At 43.2% G+C, this 27,500-nt stretch overlaps 1 protein-coding gene across 1 annotated transcript in view; it reads right to left on the reverse strand.

Annotated features, from left to right (window-relative positions):
• Window positions 1–27,500, reverse strand: part of ITK (IL2 inducible T cell kinase) — a 1,334,312-nt gene that overhangs the window by 431,539 nt on the left and 875,273 nt on the right. Inside the window, exon 6 of the mRNA XM_044069337.1 lies at window positions 8,317–8,471. Within this exon, the coding sequence (XP_043925272.1) occupies window positions 8,317–8,471 (155 nt within the window). The remainder of the gene's footprint in view (window positions 1–8,316; window positions 8,472–27,500) is intronic.

The following is a 27,500-nucleotide window of genomic DNA, read 5'->3' on the forward strand; positions in this document are numbered from 1 at the left end:
TTTGCAGCAAAATAATGAAAGCTAATCTGAGATGCTAAATGCAATGACAATAGCTTCTGGTGGGGAAAAAACATGAAAATAGAATTATTTAGCTGACTGGAAACAACAATGACATGCCCGCATGGCTCATATGTGGTAGTTCCCAGATACTGAAATAAGTTTTGGCTTAAGCACATAGGTGCAAGCATCTTACAATTAATTAAACCAATGATAGTATGAAATTTCTGGTTATATGTTGTGGAAAAAATGTATTACCTCTCTCTGGAAGTCTTGTCTAGACAAACTTAATGGAAAAATGTCTGCATCATTAACTGGTAGATGTTTGTTTCCTATCAATCACAAATCATACCTTGATAGCTATCCATTACTCCAGTAATATGAAAGGTAAGAGTAAAACCCCTTTCAATACGTTTAGAAATATCAGTCTGGTACAATGCAACCAGTGCTCTAGGCCTAAGACCTCCTTTATGGAACTACTATGACACAAATAATGGTATGCTGGTTTTGTCTAAAGGAAATATTCAGTTGAGATATGCTAATGAAATTTCTCATTGTATGTTATATGGTATTAAATGATATATACTCATTTATATAGAGTTTAATGTATTTGTTTATGTATTTACATAGTTCTATATTCTATTCATTAATAGAATGGCATTAACTCTTACAAGGTTTCATTTTTTTTCTACCAAACTGCACCAGTGGCAATGGTTGCCAAGATAATCTGGTCATATAAAACACATGGCTGTGGAAAGATCATGTTGTATATCCTCATATGGTATCATGAGCATGTATGTTGGCTAATGAAATCTGCAAAATAAAAAGGGCTTATTTGTTTGCCCAACTTTCAAAATATGAAATCTGTAATGTAAAACCAAAGACTGAAACACAGAACTGAGGGAGTGGGAAAGTGATAAAAGAAGAAGCTATATACTGAAATTATATTGTTTATTTACTGGCTTTAAAACTCTGAGTTTATTCTTGTTAATAAACCATAGTCAGTTTTAGATACCAGTGAACCCTGCGATCGCTGGAGGCTCCCAACCACAGCAATTTATTTTATCCTGATATTTTGTGACATGTCTACTAGTACAGCAATCTTGTATACTTAATGAACTAGGTAGATAATAACTTTTATTTATAGCTCCTTTAAAATTCAAAGATCTTTAGTAATAGTAAAAGTATTTGGTCAAGCACAGGCTTCACAATTCCATTAAATATTTTAAAACTGACATAGTGCCCCTGCCTTAGTTAAATCTTGCTGGTGGACATCCTCGCCACTAAAACTAACAACATAGACAACTTTAGATACCAGCAATACCAGTGGCTGCAGGGGGCCCCTTAATCATCTTTGACTGTGTGGGGGGCCACACAAATGCTGCTGCTGGTTGGGAAAAATGTATTAGTTTTCAATTGCATTCTTTAACCCGACCAGGACTATGATATGATCCTGGTAGGATAAAGCTGATAACTTACATGAACAAGGTAAGCACTAAAGATTTCAGTAGCCCAGATTGACTGATGTCAGTGCACACCATGGATTTTAAGAAGAGCTAATGCTTCTGGTTTTCAGGGATGGTTTTCTCTTTCAGGAAGTTTTATAAATCTTGGCAGAACAAGAGATACTATAACTCTCAACTTCTTTGCTAAAGATTTCTGCATGGTGCCAAAAGTAATAGCCAAATAAAGACTCAAAACGAGGAACATGTTTTAAATATTACTCTAATTTGCCAACACATTTTGCATCCACTTGAGAAGCATAAAACTCTATGGTCTGGATTTATTGACTGTGTAATTCTGAATGATTTACCAGCAAATAAAACTTTGCTTTCTATGAAGGACAGAGCAAAATTATGAGGAATTATGAGACAAAATCAAGGGATATCTGTGAAATTAGGGACAGTGACAGGTATTCACTTACTCCTCAATGAGGTAAACTGTAACTTAACCCCGCTGTTTTATGACCGCTAAACAGCAGTCACTGATATGGTGTGGAAGTACCAGTGCTGCACAGTGTATTACTATTTGCTGAAATAAGTACAAAACTAGTATTGCTGTGACTTACTGTGTGTGTGTTTGTGTGTTTGTGTGTGTGTGTGTGTGTGTGTGTGTGTGTGTGTGTGTGTGTGTGTGTGTGTGTGCGCGTGTGGATTCACTTTACATGCTTGACATTTTAAAACATCGAAATTCATATGGCCAAGACCATATAATTGATGTTTTAAAACACTGAACGTGTTAAGTGGAGATCTCCATACAGCACGGAACAGGAAATGTTCCCTTTTCCTCACTGCAGTGTGATCTCGGAGTTAGTATATTTAAATAGCAGAGGGGGTGCAGGGGGGCTTGCCCCCCCCCTGCAAAAATGTCCCAAAAAATTTTTTTGTGTTGTTTTCGTTTTTGCTTTACAGGTTCAATGTTTTAAAACGTTGATTACATGATCTCGGCCATATGAATTTTGATGTTTTAAAACATCTGGCATGTAAAGTGAATCAGTGTGTGTGTGTGTGTGTGTGTGTGTGTGTGTGTGTGTGTGTGTGTGTGTGTGTGTGTGTGTGTGTGTGTGTGTGTGTGTGTGTGTAGATATATATATGTATATATATATATATATATATATATATATATATATATATATATATATATATATATATATATATGTATGTATATATATATATATATATATATATATATATATATATATATATATATATATATATATATATAAATCACTGATTTTTAGTGCACACATCCAATAATGCCAGGACAGACACATTATTCTTCTGGGTATCAATAAAAATGCAGCTAACAAGTAATTATATTTCAAAAGTAAAGCATGAAATATATCATAGAACATTCAGACACTTAGATCTTCAAGGAGTCTCGTGGTATCCCATGCCCCAGACTGCATAAATAGATACAGGGGGCTCCCTTAATCATCCTCAACTGTGTGTGACACCCACAAAAGCTGTTTCTGGTTGGGGAAAAATGAAGAGGAAAAAATGCTTTAATTTTCTGATTACACACTTTAACCTGAACAGGGCCGTGATATGACCACGTTAGGATAAAACTGATACTGGCCTCTGCTCACAACCATAAACATTCTAAAACTAGCCCTGCTCAGATGTGTATGTACAGAAAGTTGCTGTAGGTTATGGGGGTGGGGATTGTGTGGTCATTATTTTCTTTACTTTTCATGCATACCTCAGACGTGTACAAAGAAAGTTACTATAGCTTCTCTAAGGGCAGTGTACTGTCTAGGACCAACAAAGCAGAATACATTACTGCGATCATTATTTTTTTTTTCACTTTGCTCACAATCACTCATCAGGCATGCATACAAGTGGCTGCCTTTGGGAGTTAGGGGTGAGGAGTGAAGAACACTTTTTGTACAGCAAGCTTTAACTATATGGTTATTGCTTTAAATTGTTCTTCATTGTTAATTCACCATGAAAGTGCTAACCTGAATAAAGCCTTTTGGTCTTTGACATCGAGTTGTGATTAGTGAATCCATATGCTGTTGCTGGTTCGTTGGATGCTGTTTGTGAAAATTTGATTTGCCTTGTTTTTCAACGGACCATTTATCCTAGATGCAATCACATTTGTGTTTGTATAACTATACTAACTTAGCTGTAGCAGAACAGTAATACTAGGTTATGAAAAACTGAATTATGATGCAGGTAGACTGAAGACTAGTGATTTCTGAGATGGAAATTATTGTAGGCAGGACGTCTTGGCAGTAATAATATTAACGCAGCCTATAAAGTTTAAGAGTGTATCTGAGGAAAATGAGACATGAGAATTAAAACATGTTCAAGAAAGACAGGACTCCACATTGTGTTAAGCTTCTAACCATAAGAAAGACAGACAAAATCAAAAATAATCAGGGGCAAAGGCCTCAACACATATACACTGTTAAACTATCTGAACTAGTCACTAGACTGTTGAGTGACTAAAGGTATGCACATTAATATGCAATTTATGAATAATAATGTCAAACTTTAATAATTTGGCAAATGTAATTTTTATATTTATTCACATATACATTTTACTTTGTATAACACTGGCTCTTTAAATTTCTTATGTTATGTTAATTGGTTTTATAATTAATTATCTCATCTTAATTGATAGTTTTATTTTAACTGCAGACTCTTGGGGTTTCTTTGTCTGAAGAAGTTCATGTATTTTCTGAACGAAAGCGCTAACAATAATATTCTATAGCTTGCTGCCTATTTTTGTTTCTGGTTACCAGTTTATTTTTTGTTTTGTGTTTATTCAATTTTTACTGCTTTGACATAAAATTTCAAAATTCATGCAGGGCAGGGAAACATCCTAAGGCAAAATAAGGGCCATCCCTGAAAAGCAGGGACATTTTAGAAGCATGGGGCTCTAAGACAGCAGAAAGTTCATTGCTTATAGATTCATAGGTTCATAGGTTCATAGGTAGGTACTAGGCTATTGGCCCAAGGGCCTACGTAAGCCTAGCCAACAAGGTTCCCTGGCTTACGGCACCTAAGAAAGCTATTTTCCTGTGCCACTGTCGAGCAGAGACACAGAAGTGATCCCCGTGGTGTATTTCCTATTTCCCATCCACTCATCAAGATTTTTCTTGAAGAGTGCTAATGAAGAACTTGGCTTGACATAGATGGGTAGCCTGTTCCAGAGTATGGGAAGTCTCTGGGACAGGAGTCTATCCCTCCAGCATGTCCTGTTTATTGTGGTGACAAGTTTTAGGTCCCTAGAGTGTGTAGCTCGGAGGGATTGGGATTTCTTTAGGTGTAGCATGTCCAACAGCTCTGGGTTTGACATAGCTTTATATGTTAGGCAGGGATCACCTTGGAGTAGGTGATATGCTATAGAGTAAAGCTGGAGTTTTTTGAGACGGTCAGTGTAGGGCATTTGTTTGAGGCCAGTAGTCCTCTTTGTGAGGTACTTCTGTGGCCTTTCCAGCTGCTGCAGATGTCTTGTGAGGTACATTCCAAAAGGGGCGTTGTACTCTATAATGGGGCTAATGAGTGTCAAGTAGAGAGGAACAATGACCTCTTTTTTTCTGGATGAGAACCCTTTTATGATGAGGTGTGCAACGTAGAAGGACTTCCTGACTACTGTGGCAATGTGACTATCAAAGGAGAGACTACAGTCCATCTGGGTCCCAAGGTCTCTTATCACATATTTGGTGTTAAGTGGATTGCTGCCTATGTGGTAGTTCATGGGTACAGAGTTTTTACCAAAGGGGATACTGCACTTTTTGGCATTGAGCTTGAGGCCATTGCTCTGACATCAGGCATCTGTCTCAATGAGGCCCTTCTGTAGGATGTCCACATCATTTGTAAACTTGACTATGGCTGCTAGTTTGCAGTCATCTCTAAACTTCATTAGCCAGAGGCCTTCTGTGTTAGCCTATACTTCAGAGAAGTAGATACCAAACAGGAGAGGTCCCAGGATGGAACCCTGTGGTACTCCACTTGTCACTGCTTTGAGGTCAGATTTGGAGTCTGCAACTTTTACAGGGTGGGTTCTGTCAGTGAGCCAGTTGGCAACCCATCTTGTGATGTAGGGATTTATACCTAGTTTAGTGAGTTTAGCTATAATTCCAGAATGGAATAACCACCTTACCCTCATCAACGGCTTTGGTGACTGCCTCAAAGAAATTGATTAGGTTCAGGAGGCATGATCTGTCTTTCACAAACACAAACTGGGTGGGATACAGAGTTTGGAGGTTACCAATGTCCTTGTTAATGAGTTCCATGATGCTATGTTCCATGGCCTTGCAGACCAGGCTTGTCAGGCTAATAGGTCGATAGTTCCCGGGATCAGTGGTGGCTCCCCCTTTGTGGAGTGGGATAACTGTTGCTGAGCACCATTCAGTGGGCACAAAGCCTGATGCGAGGCTATTATTGAACATGGTGCTTAAGTGGGGAGCCAGTTCATTCTGAAGTTCGTGTAAAACGCAGCCTGGGATGTTGTCCGGTCCCATGGATGCTGTGTTTTTGGCTTTAGAGAGTGCAGCTCTTACCTGCGTAGTAGTGATTACAGGGAGTCTGCATTCCTCCTGTATAGATATGGGCCCTTTAAGGGGTGGGGGGTAAAGTTAGCACTGAACCTATCTGCCAGGATGTTGGCAATATCAGTTGGTTCTGTAATTTTCTTGCCGTTGTGCTGTAGCTCAGAGCAGATCTGGGTGTTGCCATCGAGATTCTTGACATAGCTATAGAATGCTTTGTGGTTGTGCTTAGAATTAGTGGTGATTTTGTTTTTATAGCTAGCTTTGGAGGATCTTATAAGGGATCTCAGCTTCTTACTGCGGCTGACCAGGGAGCTCCTCCACTCATGGGATTTTACTCTCTTTTGCAACAGTTTCTTCCTTCTATTGTAGAGTTTGTTTATGGCAGGGGACCACTAGATTGGCTTCTTTTTTATGGAGGATAGCGTCTTGGTTCTGTTTGGGATAGCATGATCCATGCATACGTGTAAGTGCTTATAGAGTGGATTTGCGTAGGATTCAGCAGTCGTAACTGTATTGTCCATCTGCATGGATGTCATGAAGTTCACCACTTCTGTCTTAAGAAGCATGAAGTTGGCTTTGGAGAAATTTTTTTACCATGGTTTCCTTAATGGGAGGTGGGGGCGGGATGTGGATATCAAGGGTGATGAGCTTATGGTCGATCAGACCAACGAGGAGTTGACTTCAGGTTTGGAACACCGGTCACTCATGTTGGCAATGACTAGATCTAGGATATTGTTGTTGTGGGGGTGTGGATAAGTTGATCCAGGGCATTGGAGTTTATGAATTCCAGAAAGCGTTGAGCTAAGGAGTTGGTACATGAGTTGTTTTCCCAGTTAATGGTGGGGTAGTTGAAGTCACCCATTATTAAGTTGTTTGGTTGAACCTTAATATTTTCTAGTACATCAAGAAAAGAGGAGTGGGAATCCTGGGGCATGGTGGGGGATCTGTAGCAAGCTACAGTTTGGATTGCAGTTTTGCCCAGAGTTAGTTGCACTTGGATAATCTCAGATGCATTATGCTGAGCAACTAGCCTGGAGGTGTGGATAACCTTAATGAATATGGATACACCTGCGCCTTTGGTGTTTCGGTCCAGGTTAAATGGCCGAAAAGTGTGGTATGAGTTATAGCCGGGTAGTGCAGGGGTGCTCTCTGGAGCCTTGAACCATGTCTCAGTCACTGCACATATATTGATGTTCTCCATTTTAAGGAGTGCCTTGAGTGAGTGCATTTTGAGATTTAGACTTCTAGCATTGAGTAGCATTACCCTCATTTTTGCTTGCCTGTTCCTGCTACAGTGGTGAATTTGTCATTTGAACCTTGCCTAAAAAAAGCACTGAAGGGGCAGAAAGAGCCTTAGCCAGTATCCGGAATCCCAGGGGCGACAGGTGCAGGCCATCTGTGGCAAAGAATCATGGTCTGTCGACCATGTCATCCCAAGCAGACAGATACTGGATCCCCTTAGAATGACACCAGAAGCTTAGCCAATTGTTGAAGTCAATAATTTTGTCCTTGTACTGCGGTATCATTCTGGGCGATGGCAGAATGCTACTCAGGGCTAGGGTCATACCTGCCTGGTTTACAAGATCGGAGAGCTCTTCCATGTCTCTTTCCATGTAGTCCAGGGAGGTACATCTCAGGTCATTCACACCAACATGGACAATGACAGAGTCATATTTGTCCTTGTTGTGGAGTGACCTGAGTGTGTGGGTTATGTGGCGGGTGGATCCTGGCACCCGACAGGCAGCTGACAGTAACCTTCTCCTTGTTTAGCCTGGTGAGTGGGACATCAGTGTGCCTGACTATAGAGTCACATATGACTAGTGTGTTGGGTACATTGTTTTGCCTTATTGGCTGTGGTTGAGTGGCACACTGAGTCTGTGGGCTATGTGTCATTTTGGGTTGTGTTGGGGGATGGAGGTTGCTTGCGTTTCTGCTTTGCAGGTCTCTGTTGCTTAGACAGATTATTATTGAGAGCCCCAGTGAATGTTTATGTGCTGTCTATTTTTCTTTCTTTCTTGAGAAGGCATATGTGAGCAAATAAAGATAAATACATTTTGGTGTAATTTGCTAGCTCTACAAGAAACTCAATTTTAATAAATTGTATTACTACAATATGTCTACTTATCAAATCACTAGTACTTCTGAAAAATACATACATTGAAATGAATTGGTATGGAATGCGTAACATTCTCAGAAGTTGTATGTAAAGTTGTTTACCTTGTGTGAAGTTTGTCAGAGATGTTTGTCACTAAGTTAACTCCATATCTTGACAGCATGAAGTCGCTATTATAAATATACAAATTATGAGCCCTTACCCATATTTGTCTTGTACTTTCCACCAGTCAGGTTGCGAGCCATCAATAAGAAAATATTCTTCTCCTTTAATTAATTCTAGTTCTGGAGAATCTGGGGATTTGAAGTCATACAGGGCAATGAAAATCTGTTCTTCTTCTTCTTCTGAGAATGCTCTCTGTAGGAGACAATATAATGAGTTAACACTGAGAGGCATAACAGTTACTTCATGAAGCCAATATGCAGGGAAATCTCAAATTGTTTGTTACTCACTTGACACATATTATATCATCTTGCAAGTAGAGATCAAGAAGTTATGTACTCACCATAACGTTCCATGTATGTAGTCCATCTCACCTCACATTCTTACCAGTGGGTTCGGAGCCGAACCTCGGCTCCGACTCGGCCATACTCTAGCTTGAAGTCTTTCAATTGGCTGGGCTAAGAAGGTATCCCATGCTGCACTCTCCCTTTTCCCAGATCTAGTTTGCTGCTAGTTCAATCACTCACTTCTCCACACACGACGACACATAGAGAAGGAAAAACATACCAAACATAAAGGAATATGAAACTATACCTAACCCCTAGGTCCTCCAGGAAGGGGGAAGGAGGGGGGTAAGTAAGAATGTGAGGAGAGATGGACTACATACATCGAACGTTATGGTGAGTACATAACTTCTTGATGTTATGTAGTCCAATCTCACCTACATTCTTAACTGTGGGACAGCATCCCCAACACCTGAATCCTGGGAAGCTCAGTGGAAAATACTCCTGAGCACTGTGGAACCAAAGGAAGACCTGCCTCTGGACACCAAATCTAACTTGTAGTGAGTAACAAATGTGTGAGGAGATGCCCATATAGCCACAGCACAAATATCATCCATACACAACCTGGCCTGCAAGGCTGTAGATGTAGACACATATCAGGTAGAATGAGCCTTCACTCGAAATAGTAAATCCCTGCCACCTGAAGCATAAATGAAGGAAATACACCTGGAGATCCATCTAGACAAAGTGACTTTGGAAACAGGAGACCCAATCCTATTTTCTGAAAATGAGACAAACAACTGATCCGATTTTCTAAGATCCTTCGTTCTATGTAAATAGAATCGTAATTGTCTGTGCACATCCAGCTGATGAAATCTAAATTCTGCCTTGTTCGAGAAATCTGGAAAGAATACAGTTAGTTCAATGGATTGGTTTAGATTACTAGCGGAAGCCACTTTCGGTAGAAAGGAAGGGTTTGGTCTGAGAGAAACCCTGTCCTTACGAAAAATCAAGTAAGGTGGTCTAACTGATAAGGCTTGAAGCTCCAAGACACATCTGGCCGAAGTGATGGCTACCAAAAAGATTGTCTTCCAAGTCAAATATTTTAAATCACAAGTGGCTGCAGGCTCAAAGGGGGGGTGAAGTGAGACATTGTAGAACAAAATTTAAGTCCCAAGGCATAACTGTGTCAAAAACTGGAGGACGAAGCAGCATAGTGCCCTTCAGGAATGCCTTACAAAGTCTATGTGCCATGAGGCTAGGCTCATTAGCGACGTGAAAGGTGGAAATAGCCACCAACTGGATCTTAATAGTTGTGGCTGCTGATCTCTGGTTGGAAAGCATGGAGAGGAACTCCAGGACTGAAAAAATTGGAGCTGTATAAGGATCAATTTGTCTTGCATGCGCCCATATGGAAATCTCTTCCATTTGCTGGAATAGATTTTTCTGGTGGAAGGCTTATGGGAGGAAGACAGAATATGAACTTCTGGCAAAAAATGATGAAGCCTGATTAATGATGGAAGTGGAGGAGCCAGGCTGTCAACCAGAGGGTCTGAAGAGAGGGATGGAGCTGCCCTGGCATATAAGTAATCAGATCTGGTTGAGTCCAGAATCCAGGGGGCGTCCACTAGGTAAGGATGGAGAAAGGGGAACCAAATTTGTCAAGGCCAGTGTGGAGTAATCAGAATCATTTTGCTTCCCAAAGATTGTGCTTTCTGAATAACCTTTGTCAGCAGAGGAACAGGAGGGAAGGCATACAGTAGACCAGAGGGCCAATCGTGAACTAAAGCATCCCTGGGTGACTCCCCCTGAGGGGGGATAAGGGTGAAGTAGCTGCTGCATTTGGTATTGAGGGGGCTGGCAAATAGGTCATAGCAAGGCTGACCCCACCTGTGGAAAATCTGCTCCGCAACCTGATTGTTCATGGACCACTCGTGAGGCATCAGAATAGCTCTGCTCAACCTGTCGGCAATCACATTGGACTTCCCCGAAATGTGTGTTGCTACAAGAAAATGTTGGGAAGCCACTGCCCACTGCCACACTCGCATGGCCTCTCTGCAAAGGGGGTATGACTTGGTTCTTCCCTGTTTGTTTAGATACCATACCACCAACATATTATCTGTGTGGATAGCAAGTGTCCCAAGAGGAAGAAAGCTCTGAAGTGCTTGCAACGCTAGTAGCACTGCTCTCATCTCCAGGACATTGATATGCAGATGCATCTCGTGTTCCTGCCACATACCTTGGGCTGTCCTGCCTAGATAATGCCCCCCCACCCCATCTGGGAGGCATCCGTGGTCACTGTGGCAACCGGAGGGGATGGAACGAAGGGTTTTCCCACGTTGAGGTTGCTGGTGTGAAGCCACCAGTGAAGATCCTGCTTGCACCTGTCTATGATTATTATGAGATGAGAAAGCGGAAGATGTTGTAGAGACCACTGGGTGAAGAGTAGCCATTGAAGGAGCCTCATGTGTAGCCTCGCCAGAGGAACCAGCATAATTGTAGCAGCCATCATCCCCAACAATTTGAGGATCAATCTTGCCTTCACTGTTCTCAAAAGGAGCAACACGTACACCTGCTGTTGTAAACTTTGAATCCTTTCTGTTGGTAAAAACACCCTCATGAGCACTGTGTCTAACTCAGCGCCTGTAAAGGTGACATGCTGCTAGGGCAACAATGCAGACTTTTACCAATTTAGAGTGATACCCAGTTGTTGACACAGTTTGATCATGGCATCTCTGGTTTGTAGGAGTAGATGCCTGATGGTGGCAGAAAGGAGCCAGTCGTCCAGGTACGGAAACACTTGGAATCCCTGACATCTCAAGTGAGCTGTCACCACTGCCATACATTTGGTGAACACCCTGGGGGCTGTGGTGAGACCAAAGGGCAGGGCGCGAAATTGAAAATGACTGGCTCCCAGCCGAAAGCGTAGATGACTTCTGGATGCCCTGTCCATCTTTATATGGTAGTAAGCATCCTTGAGATCAATGGAACACATCCACACTTCTTTTCCCAACAATGGGAGGATAGATTGCAACATGACCATTCGGAACTTGGACTTCTTCACATGGGTGTTCAATCTGCTGAGATCCAAAATGGGTCTCAGGTCCCCTGTCCTTTTTGGCACCAAAAATAATCTGGATTAAGTCCCTAATCCGATCTGGTCTGAGGGGACATGCTGGATGGCTCCTTTTTCTAACAGCTTTAATACCTCTGAAGCTGCAGAATCCCTTTGATTGGGTGGAACATCTGGGATTTTTTTGATCGGAGGGGGAGCTGAAGAGAAGGGAATGCGATATCCTCTGGAAACTATATTTAATACCCATTGGTCGTGAGTGATACCTTGCCAGGCCTTTGGGTGTAGTGAAATGCGACCCCCGTCTGGCTCCAGAAATGCACAGTTGGGCCTCCCATCAGGTGCGCTGGTAGGGAGAACCACGAAAGGAATCGTGGTCTCCCTGGTTATGCGGGCCTCCTCTGCCCCTAGGGTGGCGTCTACCAGAATTACCACCCCCTCCCCTGCCTCTGGAGGGGGACTCACCTTGTGCATCATGAAAAAACCTCTGCGATTTTTTGAACCACATCTTTCCACCCCTCTGGATCTTGGGATAAGGCCTAGAGGGGAGGGAAAAATGGACTCCCACAGCAGAGAGTTTTTCCCTCTTGTTCGCACCTAGTGAGAGTGTCCTTCACCTTGGTTCTGAATGAGGAGGAGCCATCAAACAGGGTGTTGGTGAACGTAGACTTGAAGGCCTCCATGAAGTTACAGAAGCGCATCCAGGAGTGTCTTCTAAGAGCAACTCCCAAACTTGCTGTCCTACCCGCTTCTTCGGTGGCGTAAGAGATCAGCCTCATGGATGAGTTAGCAATAGAATTGAGGGTAGACATCTGACCGTTGACCTTTTGAGCCACCGCATCAGAAATGTTACCCTGCAGAGTATCTCCAAGCTCTTTCAGGAGATCTCTTTGGAGCCATGTAAAATGTGATAAGTAATTCAGTGACCGCAGAGAAAAGGCCGCTGAAGAAAACATACGCTTCCTGTACCGGCCCATGGTCCTAGACTCCTTGTTAGGAGGATGGACGGTAGACAAAGGCTCAACCAGTTCATTCTTGGTGGCCGCTGCTACCACCATGGCATCTACAGGAACTCCCTTGGATAGAAACTCTTTGTCAGAGGTGATGGACAAGAATTTGTTGGGTGTCCTGGGGACTGGTTCCACAGAGTCAGGGGTTTCCCACACCCTTCGACAAACCAGATCCAGAAGTTTGTCGAAGGGTGGAGATACCCAGGAGGCAGAGGGCTGAGCCCCAAAGGCCTTCAGGAACACTGACTCCTCCTCGGAGGGAGCTTTGGAGGGCCAGTCACCCCTCTGCTTCAAAATTTCTAGGATGTCAGAGAAAGAGACATCCTCAGAGGATGACTTGGGGGATCCCTCCGATTCCTTGAAGTTGGTGTCTGACATGAGGGACTCATCTTGGGAGTCGATGTGCTTCCTCTTGCATGTTCTTTTTCTGGGTGGCTCCTCAGGCAAAAACACTGAGGGGCCCTCAGAAATATGGGGACCACTCATGGGGGTATCTTGAGGCCTTGGGTCTCCGCTGTCAAAAGATAGAGGGTGATCAGAAACCTGCACTGGAGCTAGAGGGGACAGAGTGTCAGTGCTGAATGATGCCACTGAGGACCTGGCCAGCATGCTCCGCATGGCCTCAAAAGCTGGTCCCCCCGGCTCCGAAGATCGACCAGCCATGGAAGACCTCAGAGCAGAAGGGACAAGGTCTGAAGCCAAAGCAGGGGTCAGGCTCCCCCACGCCGAAGCACCGAGAGGGGGCTAGGAGCCGGAAAGTATCCTGAGGCCTCCCCCTCGAGTCCGACTGAGGAACCATGAGTCCTGGAATCCGTGGACGGAGCTGACAGGGTCGGAGCTGAAGCCAGTGCCAATAAGCAAGGATGGGCTATCAGAGCCAACCTAGGGACATCAGATGGCACCGACCACTCTGGCTCCGAAAGCTGAGATTCGATCGGAGGAGGAAGTATCGCCGCTGGCTGGGTGACAGGCTCCAGAGCCGACTGGGCTGGAGCCAAAAACAATTTTGCCAGTACCGGTGATTGGAGCAGTCTCTGTACCACTCTATCTACATCCACATCTGAAAGAGTCCTGGAGGACCTAAAAGATAAGGAGGGAGATCTAGACCTCCTCTCCAAAGGAGACCTGCGAGGAGGAGAGACCAGCCTAAAATTTGGAGACCGGCTCCGAACTAGCACCTCAGCAATCAGCTCCGAGGGACTTGGAGCTGAAGCAGATTCAGTCAATACACTAACTTCCTGCAGCTCCGAAGACAGTGGAGCTGAGGATGCCACAGTAGATTTTACTACTTTCTCCAGAGGCTCCGAGGATACAGATGGAGCCAGAGAATGCTCTTTAGCCTTGAAAGTTTTACTCTTAGAGGGAGAGGACTTGAAGCTAGAAGCCCTTCCCAAATCCTCCTCGAAGGAGGGTTTCAAAAGTCTTTTCAAAATTAGTTTGTTCTTCCTCTCCTGAAGAACATGCGTGCTAAATGCATGGCAAAATGTACAAGATTCCCTGAGGTGAATATCCCCCAGACAATAAACACAAACAGAGTGCCCATCAGTGATTGACATCTTATAACCACATTTAGTACATTTCTTAAAGCCCGAGGGCTTATGCTCTTTCGTATCCTTAGACATAGTGAAGGAAAAAATCACCAACCGTTAATAAAGATCAACCATTAATATAGAAGCCACAAGCACGGGAACTAAGAAAAAAACAACAGACAATCACAAAAAGACCTCTAAGTTAAGTGGTCTCAACAGGAACACAAGGAGAGGACTAGGTCCTCTAACTTAAAATGGTCCTAGCTTGAGGGATAGGTACCTACTAACAAGCAACACAGAAGAAGGGGCGGACTAGGTCCTCTAACTGAAATGGGCCTAGCTCGTAGGGGAAACAGTTAGCGGGACACCACAAAAGACAATACTATGAGAAAAACAATACACCAGATTATCAAACTAGTACACACACACACAACACACAGCTATGAAAATAGCTTTTTTTGAAGCAAGAATATCTCAATAAAAACAAAAGTTATACTTAGCCACAGCCAAGAGCGAGACCACGTCTGAGCTATATAAGCGGCAAATGAGATCTGGGAAAAGGGAGCAGTGCAGCATGGGATACCTTCTTAGCCCAGCCAATTGAAAGACTTTGAGCTAGAGTATGGCCGAGTCGGAGCCGAGGTTTGGCTCCGAACCAACGGGTAAGAATGTAGGTGAGATTGGACTACATAACATCTGCTATTACTGTCACCCACCAAACACAGTAGAGCAGAATTGAATACCAAATTAATCAGAAAGTAGATTTTACAGTTCTGTGGCACTGCAAATCCAACATGTATCTCTAAATTCTGGCAAATTAAATCTGTAAACAAAGTCACTGATTTATTTTAGACAGAATAGATTTACAAAATATCAAAGCATATTTCCTATTACATGGGTGGAAAAGAAACTACAGTTTTAATGCTCAGTGTAAACCTTTGTGGCAATCCTTACATTTTAGTAGTGCAAAAGCCACTCTGCCACAGCTGAGCCTAATTGTGTGATCTTTGTTACAGCTTCATCAGTTTTTAAGAAGTATAGTAACACACACTGTACATTGAACCATGTTTCATTAAAAGGAGATAACAGCATTTTATTATCTTAGATCCCAGCATACTGTCCTAACACTTGGCAAAAGCTATTTGGAAATTTGCAGTCTGAGTAAAGGATAATCAAATGCTAATCCCAGATCTTGCCTCACAACATGACATCATTTGGTGTTACTTCTATTAACACACAGTGAGGATGCCACTCTCATCTGTAACTTTTTTTGAGTCTGGTGATATAATCAACTTTGCGTTGCTGCAAGTGGTCAGTATTCTGTTCTGCTTATTGACCATTTTTCCCTCTTGCCATGATACAATGTCCAGTGAAATTATACCTGTGATACATTTTATAGGGTGAGTGACAACTGATTACGAGTGTGTGTGTGTGTGTGTGTGTGTGTGTGTGTGTGTGTGTGTGTGTGTGTGTGTGTGTGTGTGTGCATGTGCATGTGTGTGTGTGTCTGTGTGTGTGTGTGTGCATGTGTGTGTGTGTGTGTGTGTGTGTGTGTGTGTGTGTGTGTGTGTGCATGTGTGTGCGTGTGTGTGTGTGTGTGTGTGTGTGTGTGTGTGTGTGTGTGTGTGTGTGTGTGTGTGTGTGTGTATGTGTGTGTGTGTCCAGCTTTCCAGCTAAACAGATGTACAACATGAATAGAGATACTTTCCATTCATAATGTGAACAGGTTAAAACTGACTGTATTAGAAATATTTAGCAAAAAGTAAATAGAGTTCAAAGTTCTGGGACAAGACTGTGGTTCAAGGCACCCATCTTCTAAGTATGGTATATTGCAGCCAGTGTAGTGGGAATCAGACTTCCTTTAAGGGAAATATTATGTCACAAATAAAGATATGCTGTTTTTATCCAAAGGATATATTCACTTGAGATATATTAATGAAACTTCTCATTATTTACTTGTGTTATTAAAAAGTACATGATCATTAATATATCTGTACCTGGCACAATGCACTAGGTTGCACCATCTGTTTACAATTATTATTAAAAAAATAGAGAATTTCTAGCAAAACATAAATCCCTTTTGTACTTGTATAACATGTGGACCAGAAATAACAGAAGTCTGAGATTCTAATCACTGTTTCACTTTTCTTACCCCAGTACCTGTATGAATATGAGTCACACGCCATCATTGCTCATTGTGATCATTTATCATTGGTTAATTATAAAAGTATCTTGTGTTTTAGGAGATACAACTTCATTATTTCTACCTTGTGGTTGCTACTGAAACATTGAAACTATTAACAAAATTAACGGTACTCTCTCATTAACGGTACTCTCTTATCAGAACGAACTGGCTCCCCACCTAAGCACCATGTTTAATCATAGTCTCATGTCAGGCTTTATCCCACTCCACAAATGGGAAGCCACCACTGATCCTGGGAACTATCGCCCTATTAGCTGACGAGCCTGGTCTGCAAGGCCATGGAACGTATCATCATGGAACTCATAAACAAAGACAGTGGTAACCTCCAAACTCTGGACCCCACCCAGTTCGGGTTTGTGAAAGGCAGATCATGCATTCTGAACCTGATCGACTTCTTTGAGGCAGTCACCAAAGCCATAGACGAGGGTAAAGTGGTTCACACAGCCTATCTTGACCGTGCCAAGGCTTTTGACACCATCCCCCATTCTGGGAATTATAGCTAAACTCACTAAACTAGGTATAAATCCCTACATCACAAGATGGGTTGCCAGCTGGCTCACTGACAGAATCCACACTGTAAAAGTTGCAGACTCCAAATCTGACTTCAAACCAGTGTCAATAGAGTACCACAGGGTTCAGTCCTGGGACCCCTCCTGTTTGGTATCTGCTTCTCTGAAGTACAGGCTAACACAGAAGGCCTATGGCTAATGAAGTTCGCAGATGACTGCAAACTAGGAGCCATAGTCGATTCCACAAATGATGTGGACATCCTACAAAAGGGCCACACTGAGACAGATGCTGGTGTCAGAGGCATGGCCTCAAGCTCAATGCCAAAAAGTGCACTGTCATCCCCTTTGTTAAAAACTCTGTACCCAAGAACTACCACATAAACGGAAGTCTATTTAATGCCAAATGTGTGATAAGAGACCTTGGGACCCAGGTGGACAGTAGTCTCTCCTTTGATAATCACATCATCACAGTAGTCAGAAAATCCTTCTATGTGGCACACCTCATCACAATAGGGTTCTCATCCAGGAAAAAAGAGGTCATTGTTCCCCTCTACTCGGCACTCATTAGACCCATTATAGAGTACAATACCCCATTTGGAATGTACCTCCCAAAACATCTGCAACAGCTGGAAAGGCCACAGAAGTACCTCACAAAGAGGATTACTGGCCTCAAACAGATGCCCTACACTGACCGTCTCAAAAAACTACAGCTTTACTCTGTAGCATATCGCCTACTCTGAGGAGATCTCTGCCTAACATATAAAGCTATGTTAAACCCAGAGCTGTTGGACATGCTACACCTAAAGAAATCCCAACCCCTATGAGCTACATGCTCTAGGGACCTAAACCTTGTCACCACAATAAACAGGACATGCTGGAGGGAAAGATCCCATACTCTGGAACAAGCTACCCATCTATATCAAGCAAAGTTCCTCATTAGCACTCTTCAAGAAAAATATTGATGAGTGGATGGGAAATAAGAAATACACCCCAGGGATCACTTCTGTGACTCTGCTCAACAGGGGCACAAGAAATTAACTTTCTTGGGTAGTGTTAGCCAGGGAACCTTGTTGGCTAGGCTTACTTAGGCCCTTGGGCCAATAGCTTAGTACCTACCTATGAACCTATGAACCATACCTGACTTTCCTGACATCTAGTCATCTCCACCACCCACATACCTTACAGTTCTCACATACAGTGTCAGCAATACCCTTAAAATCCACCTGGGATTGGAATAGCTAATGTATGCAATGTCTTCTACAGTATAAAATGGTAATTAGTTGGTGGACTGAGGACTGTGCACATTAATTGCAGAGTCAGTGATAGGATTGCTGTGTTATAGGCTCTTTTTGTGGCATAAATGAGTGCTAGAGACCACTAACTGTCTGCTATATTATGACTTTTATACACACAGCATATAAATAACAATCAGTAGTACATGTTACATTATCTATAGTGTCATCTACTGAAATGAGATTTTTTTGAGACAGCAAAATAAAGAAGTTATGTCTTACCATAATGTTCCATCTGTATTGCTGATCCTCGTTCAGTCATTACATATGAGTATCGGTTCCCACCTCGGAACCGAGCCGGCCATCTTCCAAGATTGCATCAGCTACAAACTCTCGAGCTTAAACTCTTACCCAGAATTCCCCTCTCCCTGTTACCTCAGATTGAGTTTGCAAGTCAAAAGAAAGTAGAGGCTACTTCTGGTCAAATGACCTAATAGAACCGGATGGTGAGATCCACTAGAAGCCACAGGAGGGGGAAGGAGGGAGGGAGGGTCATAATGACTGAACGAGGATCAACAATACAGATGGAACTTTATGGTAAGACATAACTTCTTTATCTGATATTGTTAATCCTCATTCATTCCTTACATGTGGGACACAGTCCCCAGCTACCTTTATTTCCGACCTCGGAACCGAGTCGGCCATCTTCCAAGATTGCATCAGCTACAAACTCTTAAACTCTTACCCAGAATTCCCCTCTCCCTGTTACCTCAGATTGAGTTTGCAAGTCAAAAGAAGGTAGAGGCTACTTCTGGTCAAATGACCTAATAGAACCGGATGGTGAGATCCACTAGAAGCCACAGGAGGGGGAAGGAGGGGAGGCTGAACGAGGATCAACAATACAGATGGAACTTTATGGTAAGACATAACTTCTTTATCTGATATTGTTAATCCTCATTCATTCCTTACATGTGGGACACAGTCCCCAGCTACCTTTATTTCCGACCTCGGAACCGAGTCGGCCATCTTCCAAGATTGCATCAGCTACAAACTCTCGAGCTTAAACTCTTACCCAGAATTCCCCTCTCCCTGTTACCTCAGATTGAGTTTGCAAGTCAAAAGAAGGTAGAGGCTACTTCTGGTCAAATGACCTAATAGAACCGGATGGTGAGATCCACTAGAAGCCACAGGAGGGGGAAGGAGGGAGGGAGGGTCATAATGACTGAACGAGGATCAACAATACAGATGGAACTTTATGGTAAGACATAACTTCTTTATCTGATATTGTTAATCCTCATTCATTCCTTACATGTGGGACACAGTCCCCAGCTACCTTTATTTCTGGGAGACTCTCATGGAAGGACATTCCTGAGCACCATAGAACCAAAAGATGCTCTTCCCCTGGAGGCCAAATCCAATTTGTAATGATTGATGAAGGTATGAGGGGTAGCCCAAGTTGCAGCTGCACAAATGTCATGTAAAGAAGCTTTGGCATGGAAGGCAGCAGAAGTTGCCACCGACCTTGTAGAATGAGCCTTTATGGTAGTAGGTAATGGAATATTACGTTGTCTATAAATGAAGGTCACACAGTCCTTCAACCATTTAGCCAATGTGACCTTAGCAACAGCACATCCTAATCTAGGTCCAGAATAGGCCAAAAATAACTGGTCTGATTTATGAGAGGCCTTAATCCTGTTCAAGTAGAAGTGAATTTGCCTGTGAATATCTAGGGTATGTAGGCAATACTCTCCTTTGTTTGAATGATTGGGGAAGAAAACTGGCAAGTCAATGGTTTGATCAATGGACATTTCAGAGATCACTTTTGGCAGAAAGGAAGGATTAATTCTCAATGACACTCTATTTCTATGACAAATTAAATATGGACTCTTGATGCATAAGGCTTGAAGCTCAGAGATACGTCTGGAAGAAGTAATGGTGACCAAAAACAAGGTTTTCCATGACAAATATATGAGGTTGCAAGAAGAAGCTGGTTCGAAAGGTGGCATTGTCAAAGCTTGTAGGACTAATGACAAGTCCCATGGTTGAGTAGGTTCTCTAAAAGGGGGTTTTAGATGATTCATGCCTTTTATGAAAGTCTTGCATAATTTGTGTGACATAAGAGAGGAGTCTTGGACACCATCATGGAAATTAGATATTGTAGCCAAATGAACTCTAATAGCTAGACCGGATTGAAATAGGGTGGCTACATACTCCGGTACTATCGACACTGGTGCTGAAAAAGGATCTGCCTGTTTTTCTTTCAGCCAAAAAGTAAATCTTTTCCACCTGCTGAGATATGTAATTCTGGTGGAAGACTTATGAGATGCAATAAGAATGTCATGTACTGGCAAAGAAAGATCATTCTGCCTGGCAATTAAGGGAATTGTAGGAGCCAAGCTGTGAGCTTCAGGCTGTTCAAGTTGAGGTGAATCAGATTCTGCAGATGGGAGATCAACCCCAGGGTTGGATGGAGAATCCACGGCTGATCTAGCAGGTGAGGCCAAAGGAAGGGGAACTAAATCTGACGAGGCCAATATGGTGCTATGAGGATTACTTTGCTCTTCAACTGGCGGGCTTTCTTCAGAAACTGGGGAATGAGGGGGAGAGGTGGAAATGTATAAAGTAGACCCGAGGGCCAGTCATGGACTAGAGCGTCCCTGGGTGACTGTCCCAGAGGGGGAATCAGGGCAAAATAGTTGCTGTATTTGAAGTTGGTCAGAGACACAAAGAGGTCGCAGCAAGGAAGACCCCAGCGGTTGAAAATCTCTGCCGCTATCAAGGAATTCAGGGACCACTCGTGAGGTTGTAGTATACACCTGGTGAGTCTGTCTGCTATCACGTTGGAACTCCTGGGAATTTGTGTTGTTAGAAGAAAACAGTTGGTGGTCATCGCCCAGTGCCATATCCTCATGGCCTCTCAACAGAGTGGATAAGATTTGGTTCTGCCCTGTTTGTTGATGTACCAGACCACTGCCATGTTGTCTGATTGTATCACAATAGTCCCAGATGGCAGCAGGGGATGGAATGCTTGCAATGCCAGAAGCACCGCCCTCAGCTCTAGAACATTTATATGCAGATGGGCCTCCATTTCAGAACAAGTACATTGGACTGTCTGTCCCTGACATAGCCCCCCCACCCCATCAGGGAGGCGTCCGTGGTCACTGTGGCCTTGGGTTGTTGGGAGGAGAAGGGGCAAGACCATTGTGATGGGTTGTGGGCCATCCACTGATTTAAATCCTGTTTGCACCTGTGAGTTACCCGAATCTTGGCTGAAAGATGGTACTGAAAGGGATACCATTGGGTGAGCAGTAGCCATTGTAGAAGCCTCATGTGAAACCTGGCCAGGAGGAAAATGGTGATGGAGGCTGCCATGGAACCCAACAACTGTAGAACAGAGTGAGCTGTGGATTTCTCCCTTGAAAGGATTAGGATCAGTTGTTGCTTTATCCTTAGAATTCTGTGCTCTGGAATGGATGCTCTGCAATTCTTTGTATTCAAGATGACCTCTATGAATTCTGTGGACTGAGATGGGGTGAGATTGGATTTTTGCCAGTTTATGGTTATGCCTAGCCTTTCTGCAGAGAGGAGAGAGTATGTCAGGGCTTCTTCCAATAGATGTCTGGTGGGGGTGGAGATGAGCCAGTCGTCTAGGTATGGAAACACCTGGAATCCTTGTAGTCGCAAGTGAGCTGTGATGACTGCCATGCACTTTGTGAACACTCTGGGGGCTGTAGAGAGTCCGAAGGGCAGAACTCTGAACTGGTAGTGACTAGCTCCCACATGGAAGCGAAGGAATCTTTTTGATGGTCTGTCCACTTTTATGTGGTAGTCCGCATCTTGAAGATTTATTGAGCACATCCAATCGTCTTTTTCCAAAAGCGGAAGGATAGACTGTATTGTGACCATCCGGAATTTTTCTACTTTAACAAACTTGCTCAATACACTGAGATCCAAAATTGGTCTCCAGTCCCCGGTTTTCTTTGGCACCAAAAATAGTCTTGAGTATTATCCAGATCCGATCTGGTCTGGAGGCACTATTTGGATGACTCTTTTTCTTAGCAGTTTTGAAATCTCTAAAGCTGCTTCTTCCCTTTGACTGGGTAGAATGTCAGGTAAGTTTGCTAGGGGAGTGGGACAAAGGTTGAAGGGAATATGATAACCTCTGGTTATAATCCTTTGTACCCAAGAATCGGTGGTGATGGTTAGCCAGGCAGAAGGGTACAAAGAGAAATGACCCCCAACCACTTCCAGAGGAAAGCAGTTGGGCTGCTCTTCAGGAGTGCTGGTAGGATTGGCCAGGGAAAGAGTCCCCAGAACCCTGGTTACACAATTCCCCCCTGCCCCGAAAAGGGTGTCTTCCCTGTGAGTTCCCCCTCTGCCTCTAGGGGAGAACTTGGCCTGTGTGTCACAGAAAGGACCCTAAGACCTTTTGTACCATATCTTCCCACTCTTCTGGTTTCTGGACAAAGCCTGTTGAGGGGAAGAATAACAGAGACCCATGGCAGAAAGGGTCTTACCATCCTGTTCATATCTGGCCAGTGTACTTTTAACCTTGGGTCCATACAATGAAGAGGCTTTGATGGGAGCATTGAGAAAGGAAGCCTTGAAGTTTTCCATGAAATTACACAAGCACATCCAGGTGTGTCATCTCAGAACAATGCCTGAACTCGCTGCTCTAGCTACTCCTTCTGATACATGAGATATCAGATGCATGGAGGAGTTAGTTATCGATTCAATGGTAGCTAGCTGAGAGGCCACTTTGTCATGGACCTCATCAGACACAGCTCCAGCCAAAGTTTCAGAGAGCTCAGAAATGAAATCTCTTTGAAGCCCGGTAAAGTGTGACAAATAGTAAAGGGACCTGATTGCAAAGGTCGCTGATGCAAAAGTATGCTTCCCTATTCTGTCCAGAGCCTGGGACTCTTTGTTGGGCGGATGGACAGTCTGGCTTTCTTCTTCTGCCAGGTCCTTTTTAGTTGTGGATGCCACCACCAAAGCATCTACAGGAAGACCTTTGGACCAATGGGGATCAGTAGCAGGAGGGAACAAAATTTTATCTGGCCTCCGAGGAATGGCCTCAACAATATCAGGAGCCTTCCACGCATGCTGCACGACAAGCCGAACCAGTTCGTCGGCAGGTGGAGTAACCCAAGAGGTAGGGGGGCAGGTGCGAAAGGCCTGCAGGAACACAGACTCTTCAGAGGTCAGGTTCAAGGGCTGCCAGTCACCTCTCTGTTTAAGAATTTCAAGAATATCACCAAAGGATACCTCAGAGGGTGAGCGAGGGGACCCTTCCTCATCATCAAAGTCTGTGTCTTCAGTAAGGGACTCCTCTGTGGAGTCCATGTGCTTCCTCTTGCACAAGGTCTTTTGATGAACTTCCTCAGAGGGAGAAGCTGGGGAAGACAGTGCAAAAGGGGTCTCCTGTGGGTGTATATCCTGAGGACCTTGTGCCCGGTGTCCACCAGGAGCGACTTGTGTACATTGCCGTCAGAGGAGGGCGGGGAGAGTGATAGCACAGGATTGCCAGCTGACACCAGAGCCTTCTCCATTAGGTGGAAGGCTGGTCCACCTGAAGAGGGGTGAGTGCCCAGGACAGGGGTCACCCCTCTCCTAAGTGGCTCAGCCTGCCAACTCGGAGTCCCTGGATGTCTGTGAAACACCAAATTACGTATGCTACAGCTGACATCCTGGGTCTTAGCAAAACTCTCCTGCCACGACGGCAACTGCGGCTCCTTAGTGAGGTCCATAAAGAGAATCATAGGGGGGGGGGACTGTGCTATATCAAGGGGATTTCAAAGGCAATGAAGAAGAAGAATAAGTAGGTGTCTTTGGTAAAGGGTGATCACCTCCTGAGGTAGGATAGGTCCTGGGGGGTGGGATACCTCTGGCCAAAAGCACTTGATCCACAAGACACAACACATCATGTTCAGAGAAGCTTCTAGTGGATTTCACAGACATGGTTGAGGGGGAGTCAGGTCTATCCAAAGACGGAGCAAGCTCAGTGCCCACCTCGGAAGTCTGCACTGAAAACAACAGGGCTGTAAAGGACTGAACTACAGGTGTCTGCACCAAGGAAATCAATGGTGCCAAAGTCATGGTCTGCACCGATGATAAGGTCGGTACTGAAGTGGTTGTCGGTGCTAAGGCTGGAACCGAAAAAATCGGTGCCAATAACTGAATTGTCGGTGCTGAGAGGGTAGTCAGTGCCGGGTTAGCTGTCGGAGCTGAAAAGGCAATGGGTGTCGAAAAATCCATCGATGTTGTAACAGTCTGCATTGACTGGACAATCGGTGCCAGTAAAAAAGTCTGAACTGAGCAGCCCCTCAGTACCGATATGGTAAAGGGCATGCTAGTTGGTGCCAAAGTCACAGATGGCGCCAATGGCCTAGGTGCCAAAGGTCTAGGTACTGAAAGCACTGGAGCCGAAGAAGTGAAATCTGAACTGGAAAGCTTAGCTTTCTTGGGTCTCGGTTCCTGGGATTCCCCAGCAGGGGACGAAGGAAGAGACTTGGCCTTTATATGTTTATCACTCTTTTTCTTATGGGATCTTGGAGGGGTTGAAACCTCCGACCCAGAAATAGCCTCTGAAAAAGGAGATTTATGTAGCCCCTTCAATATTAATTTATTTTTTCTCTCAATCAACATCCTGTTAGAGAAATTCTTACAAATCCCACAGGGTGGGTCAACTGTTAAATGAGGCACACCCAAGCAATAGACACACAGGGAATGTGCATCTGAAGTAGGTAATGTATGGCTACAATCTGAACATCTTTTAAATCCTGGACTAACTTTTTTATTTGCCATGTTAGAAAGAAAGAAGGAAACCCAGAAAAAATACCAGCAATGGTACAAGAATTACCCGAAGGTAAGAAGGAAAGGAGGTTTACCAATGATGGTAAAAAAGAAATTACCTCGCAGTAAAGAGGAGGAAAGAAACTGAAAAGATTCAAGAAAGGACAGTCGCTAAATGTGATAAGGTAAGAGAAAGCTATCTAATAACTTTTCTGTGAGAAAAGGTTGTTTTAGGATTTAGTATGAAGAAAAATATTGTACTTAGCTCAAGAGAAGTAGCTTGACACAACCAAATGGCAATGTGGCAAATGAAATCTGAGGTAACAGGGAGAGGGGAATTCTGGGTAAGAGTTTTAGCTCAAGAGTTTGTAGCTGACGTGAGCTTGAAAGATGGCCGGCTCGGTTCCGAGGTCGGAACCGATACCCACACGTAAGGAATGAACGAGGATTAACAATATCAGATCAATAATTACAATGATTCACAGTTTTGACAGTACCCTATGTGGTTCCTGAACTTTAAAATGTAACAGCTATAAGGTTATGGTTCTGTGTATTCAGTTTAGTTCAGAAAACTTGGCACAGGCATGAAATTAACAGTTCATTTTTTTTTCTATCATGGGATGGTCATGTAAGGCAATACAATAATATTTGAATAGTATTCTATGGGCACTCTTTAATAGTGATGTATAATTTGCATTAATTATGTATTTGTTTGTTTCCAACCTTGCTAATTTTGGATTGTCAGGGAACCTGCCAATTTTCCATGTCGACTTATGTTCTAACCATGTACCATGTGCACTTTTGGGCAGCACTACCTTCACTGTTAGCTCCATATACATTCTTAAACATACCAAGCTGGAAGGCTTGTTTCTGTTTATTGGTCTCATGTCTTAATTACCCTTAGGACTTACAAGAGTTTACTAGAGCTGTGTTTACTCACACCAGAAAAGATAAGACAGCCATTGGCCCCTCCTTTGTTTCCTGACAGCTGTCCTACAGAAAGAGGGTGTGCTATCCATACTTGTATCAGTAGTGAAATAGGTACACAAGCAGTCTTTAGACTACTAGTTCAGCTCCGGAAGTGTATAATGTTGCACAAAGTTGCACAGTTCTGTCGTACATTTTACAAAAATACCTGTCATTGCATCAGTCTAAAAGGCTTGGAAGTGGGCAAGAATCACACCTTCATTTTAGAAAAATAGAGCAATATTTGTATTATTTGTATTGCATTTAGTAACTGATTAGTTTAAAGTGTGATTCCTAATTCCTACTTATGAGCAAAATTATTTTTCAGACTGGACAAAATAAGGCTAACTTGTACAGCAATCCTGCTATTTATTCCAAAATTTTGTTAATAGATGATTCAAAGTTCAGTAGGGTATACAGAAGTAATAGAATAGTGTTTGAGCCCTATATGGCACTGGGGTATATAATGCAATAATATACAGTATAACACTAAAATTCTGAATGCAGTGGAAATTAAATATTAGACAATTAAGCACCTACAACAGAAAATCTCAGTTTTTCTCTTTTGCCAAAGAAGAGCTAATAATATATGTTCTGTACTTAGTTCACTTCTAAAAATATTTAATTTAAAGAGCTCATGTCTGGGGCCTATACAAGGTTGGGGATGCTGGTGCAGTATCATACTACTGCTGGGAGTGTTTTTTTGTTTATGGCCTAGCTTTCCCCACCTCTAACATTCCCCCTAAGCCATCCTTAGGATTTTACAGGCAACGGGGTATGCCAGCATATCAACTCCCTTCACAGTGACTCAGCCACTGCTGTTGCCTCCAATAGACAACATCCCCCTGCATGTCCACAGCCTTTTCTGGGGAACTAACATGAGGAAAGCACAAGTGCATGCCCTTTCCCCTAGAATGGACACACCTATCCTCCTGCCCCAGCACCTCAGGCACCTGAGGCTCTAATTAAGCCTTGATTGTCTGGGCTATAGTCAGGCCTTTATCTCTCTATGCTATAGCACTGAATAGTTCTCGGTACTCTCTTATCACACAGAATATAATATTAAAGACTGAACAAGTTTCATAACTTTTTATAAGTTAAATTAATTTGCCTCTGTAAAATAAACATGGAATGCCACTGAAACAACAGTACTATCAAGTACGAAACATATATTTGTACATCGCACAAGGAAAATATACTTTATGTGGTGTATTGAACAGTGCATATATTGCTGTGCATAGTATTTAGTCTGTGCTCCACATTAAATGGATTCAGAAGTGTATGCTGGTCTTGTGTGACTTTGTTCTTCAGTAATGTACAGTGAAAGAAGTATAACCGGTGATAAAGTTTTCAGCTTCAGAGAAAGTAACCAAGCAATTTAGAATGACTCATTTGGGAAGAAGAGAATAATTTAAACCAAGCATAGAGTTATTGTCTGCATCTGTTCTGTAGGATCATAGGAGAATACAATGCTAATGACTCTAGTGGGTATGTTTAGGCATAGCCATGCTGCCCAGAAATATTCGAAAGGTTTTGGCCCTTTTAGGTTTTGTGGGGTGTATACACTTAAGCATGAGTGGTTGAGCATTTACAAACTTTTGCCTTTAAGAGAGACATAGTTGC

Source organism: Protopterus annectens, chromosome 4.part0, assembly GCF_019279795.1.
Source record: "Protopterus annectens isolate FY-2018-M chromosome 4.part0, PAN1.0, whole genome shotgun sequence".
Taxonomy (NCBI): Eukaryota; Metazoa; Chordata; order Ceratodontiformes; family Protopteridae; genus Protopterus; species Protopterus annectens.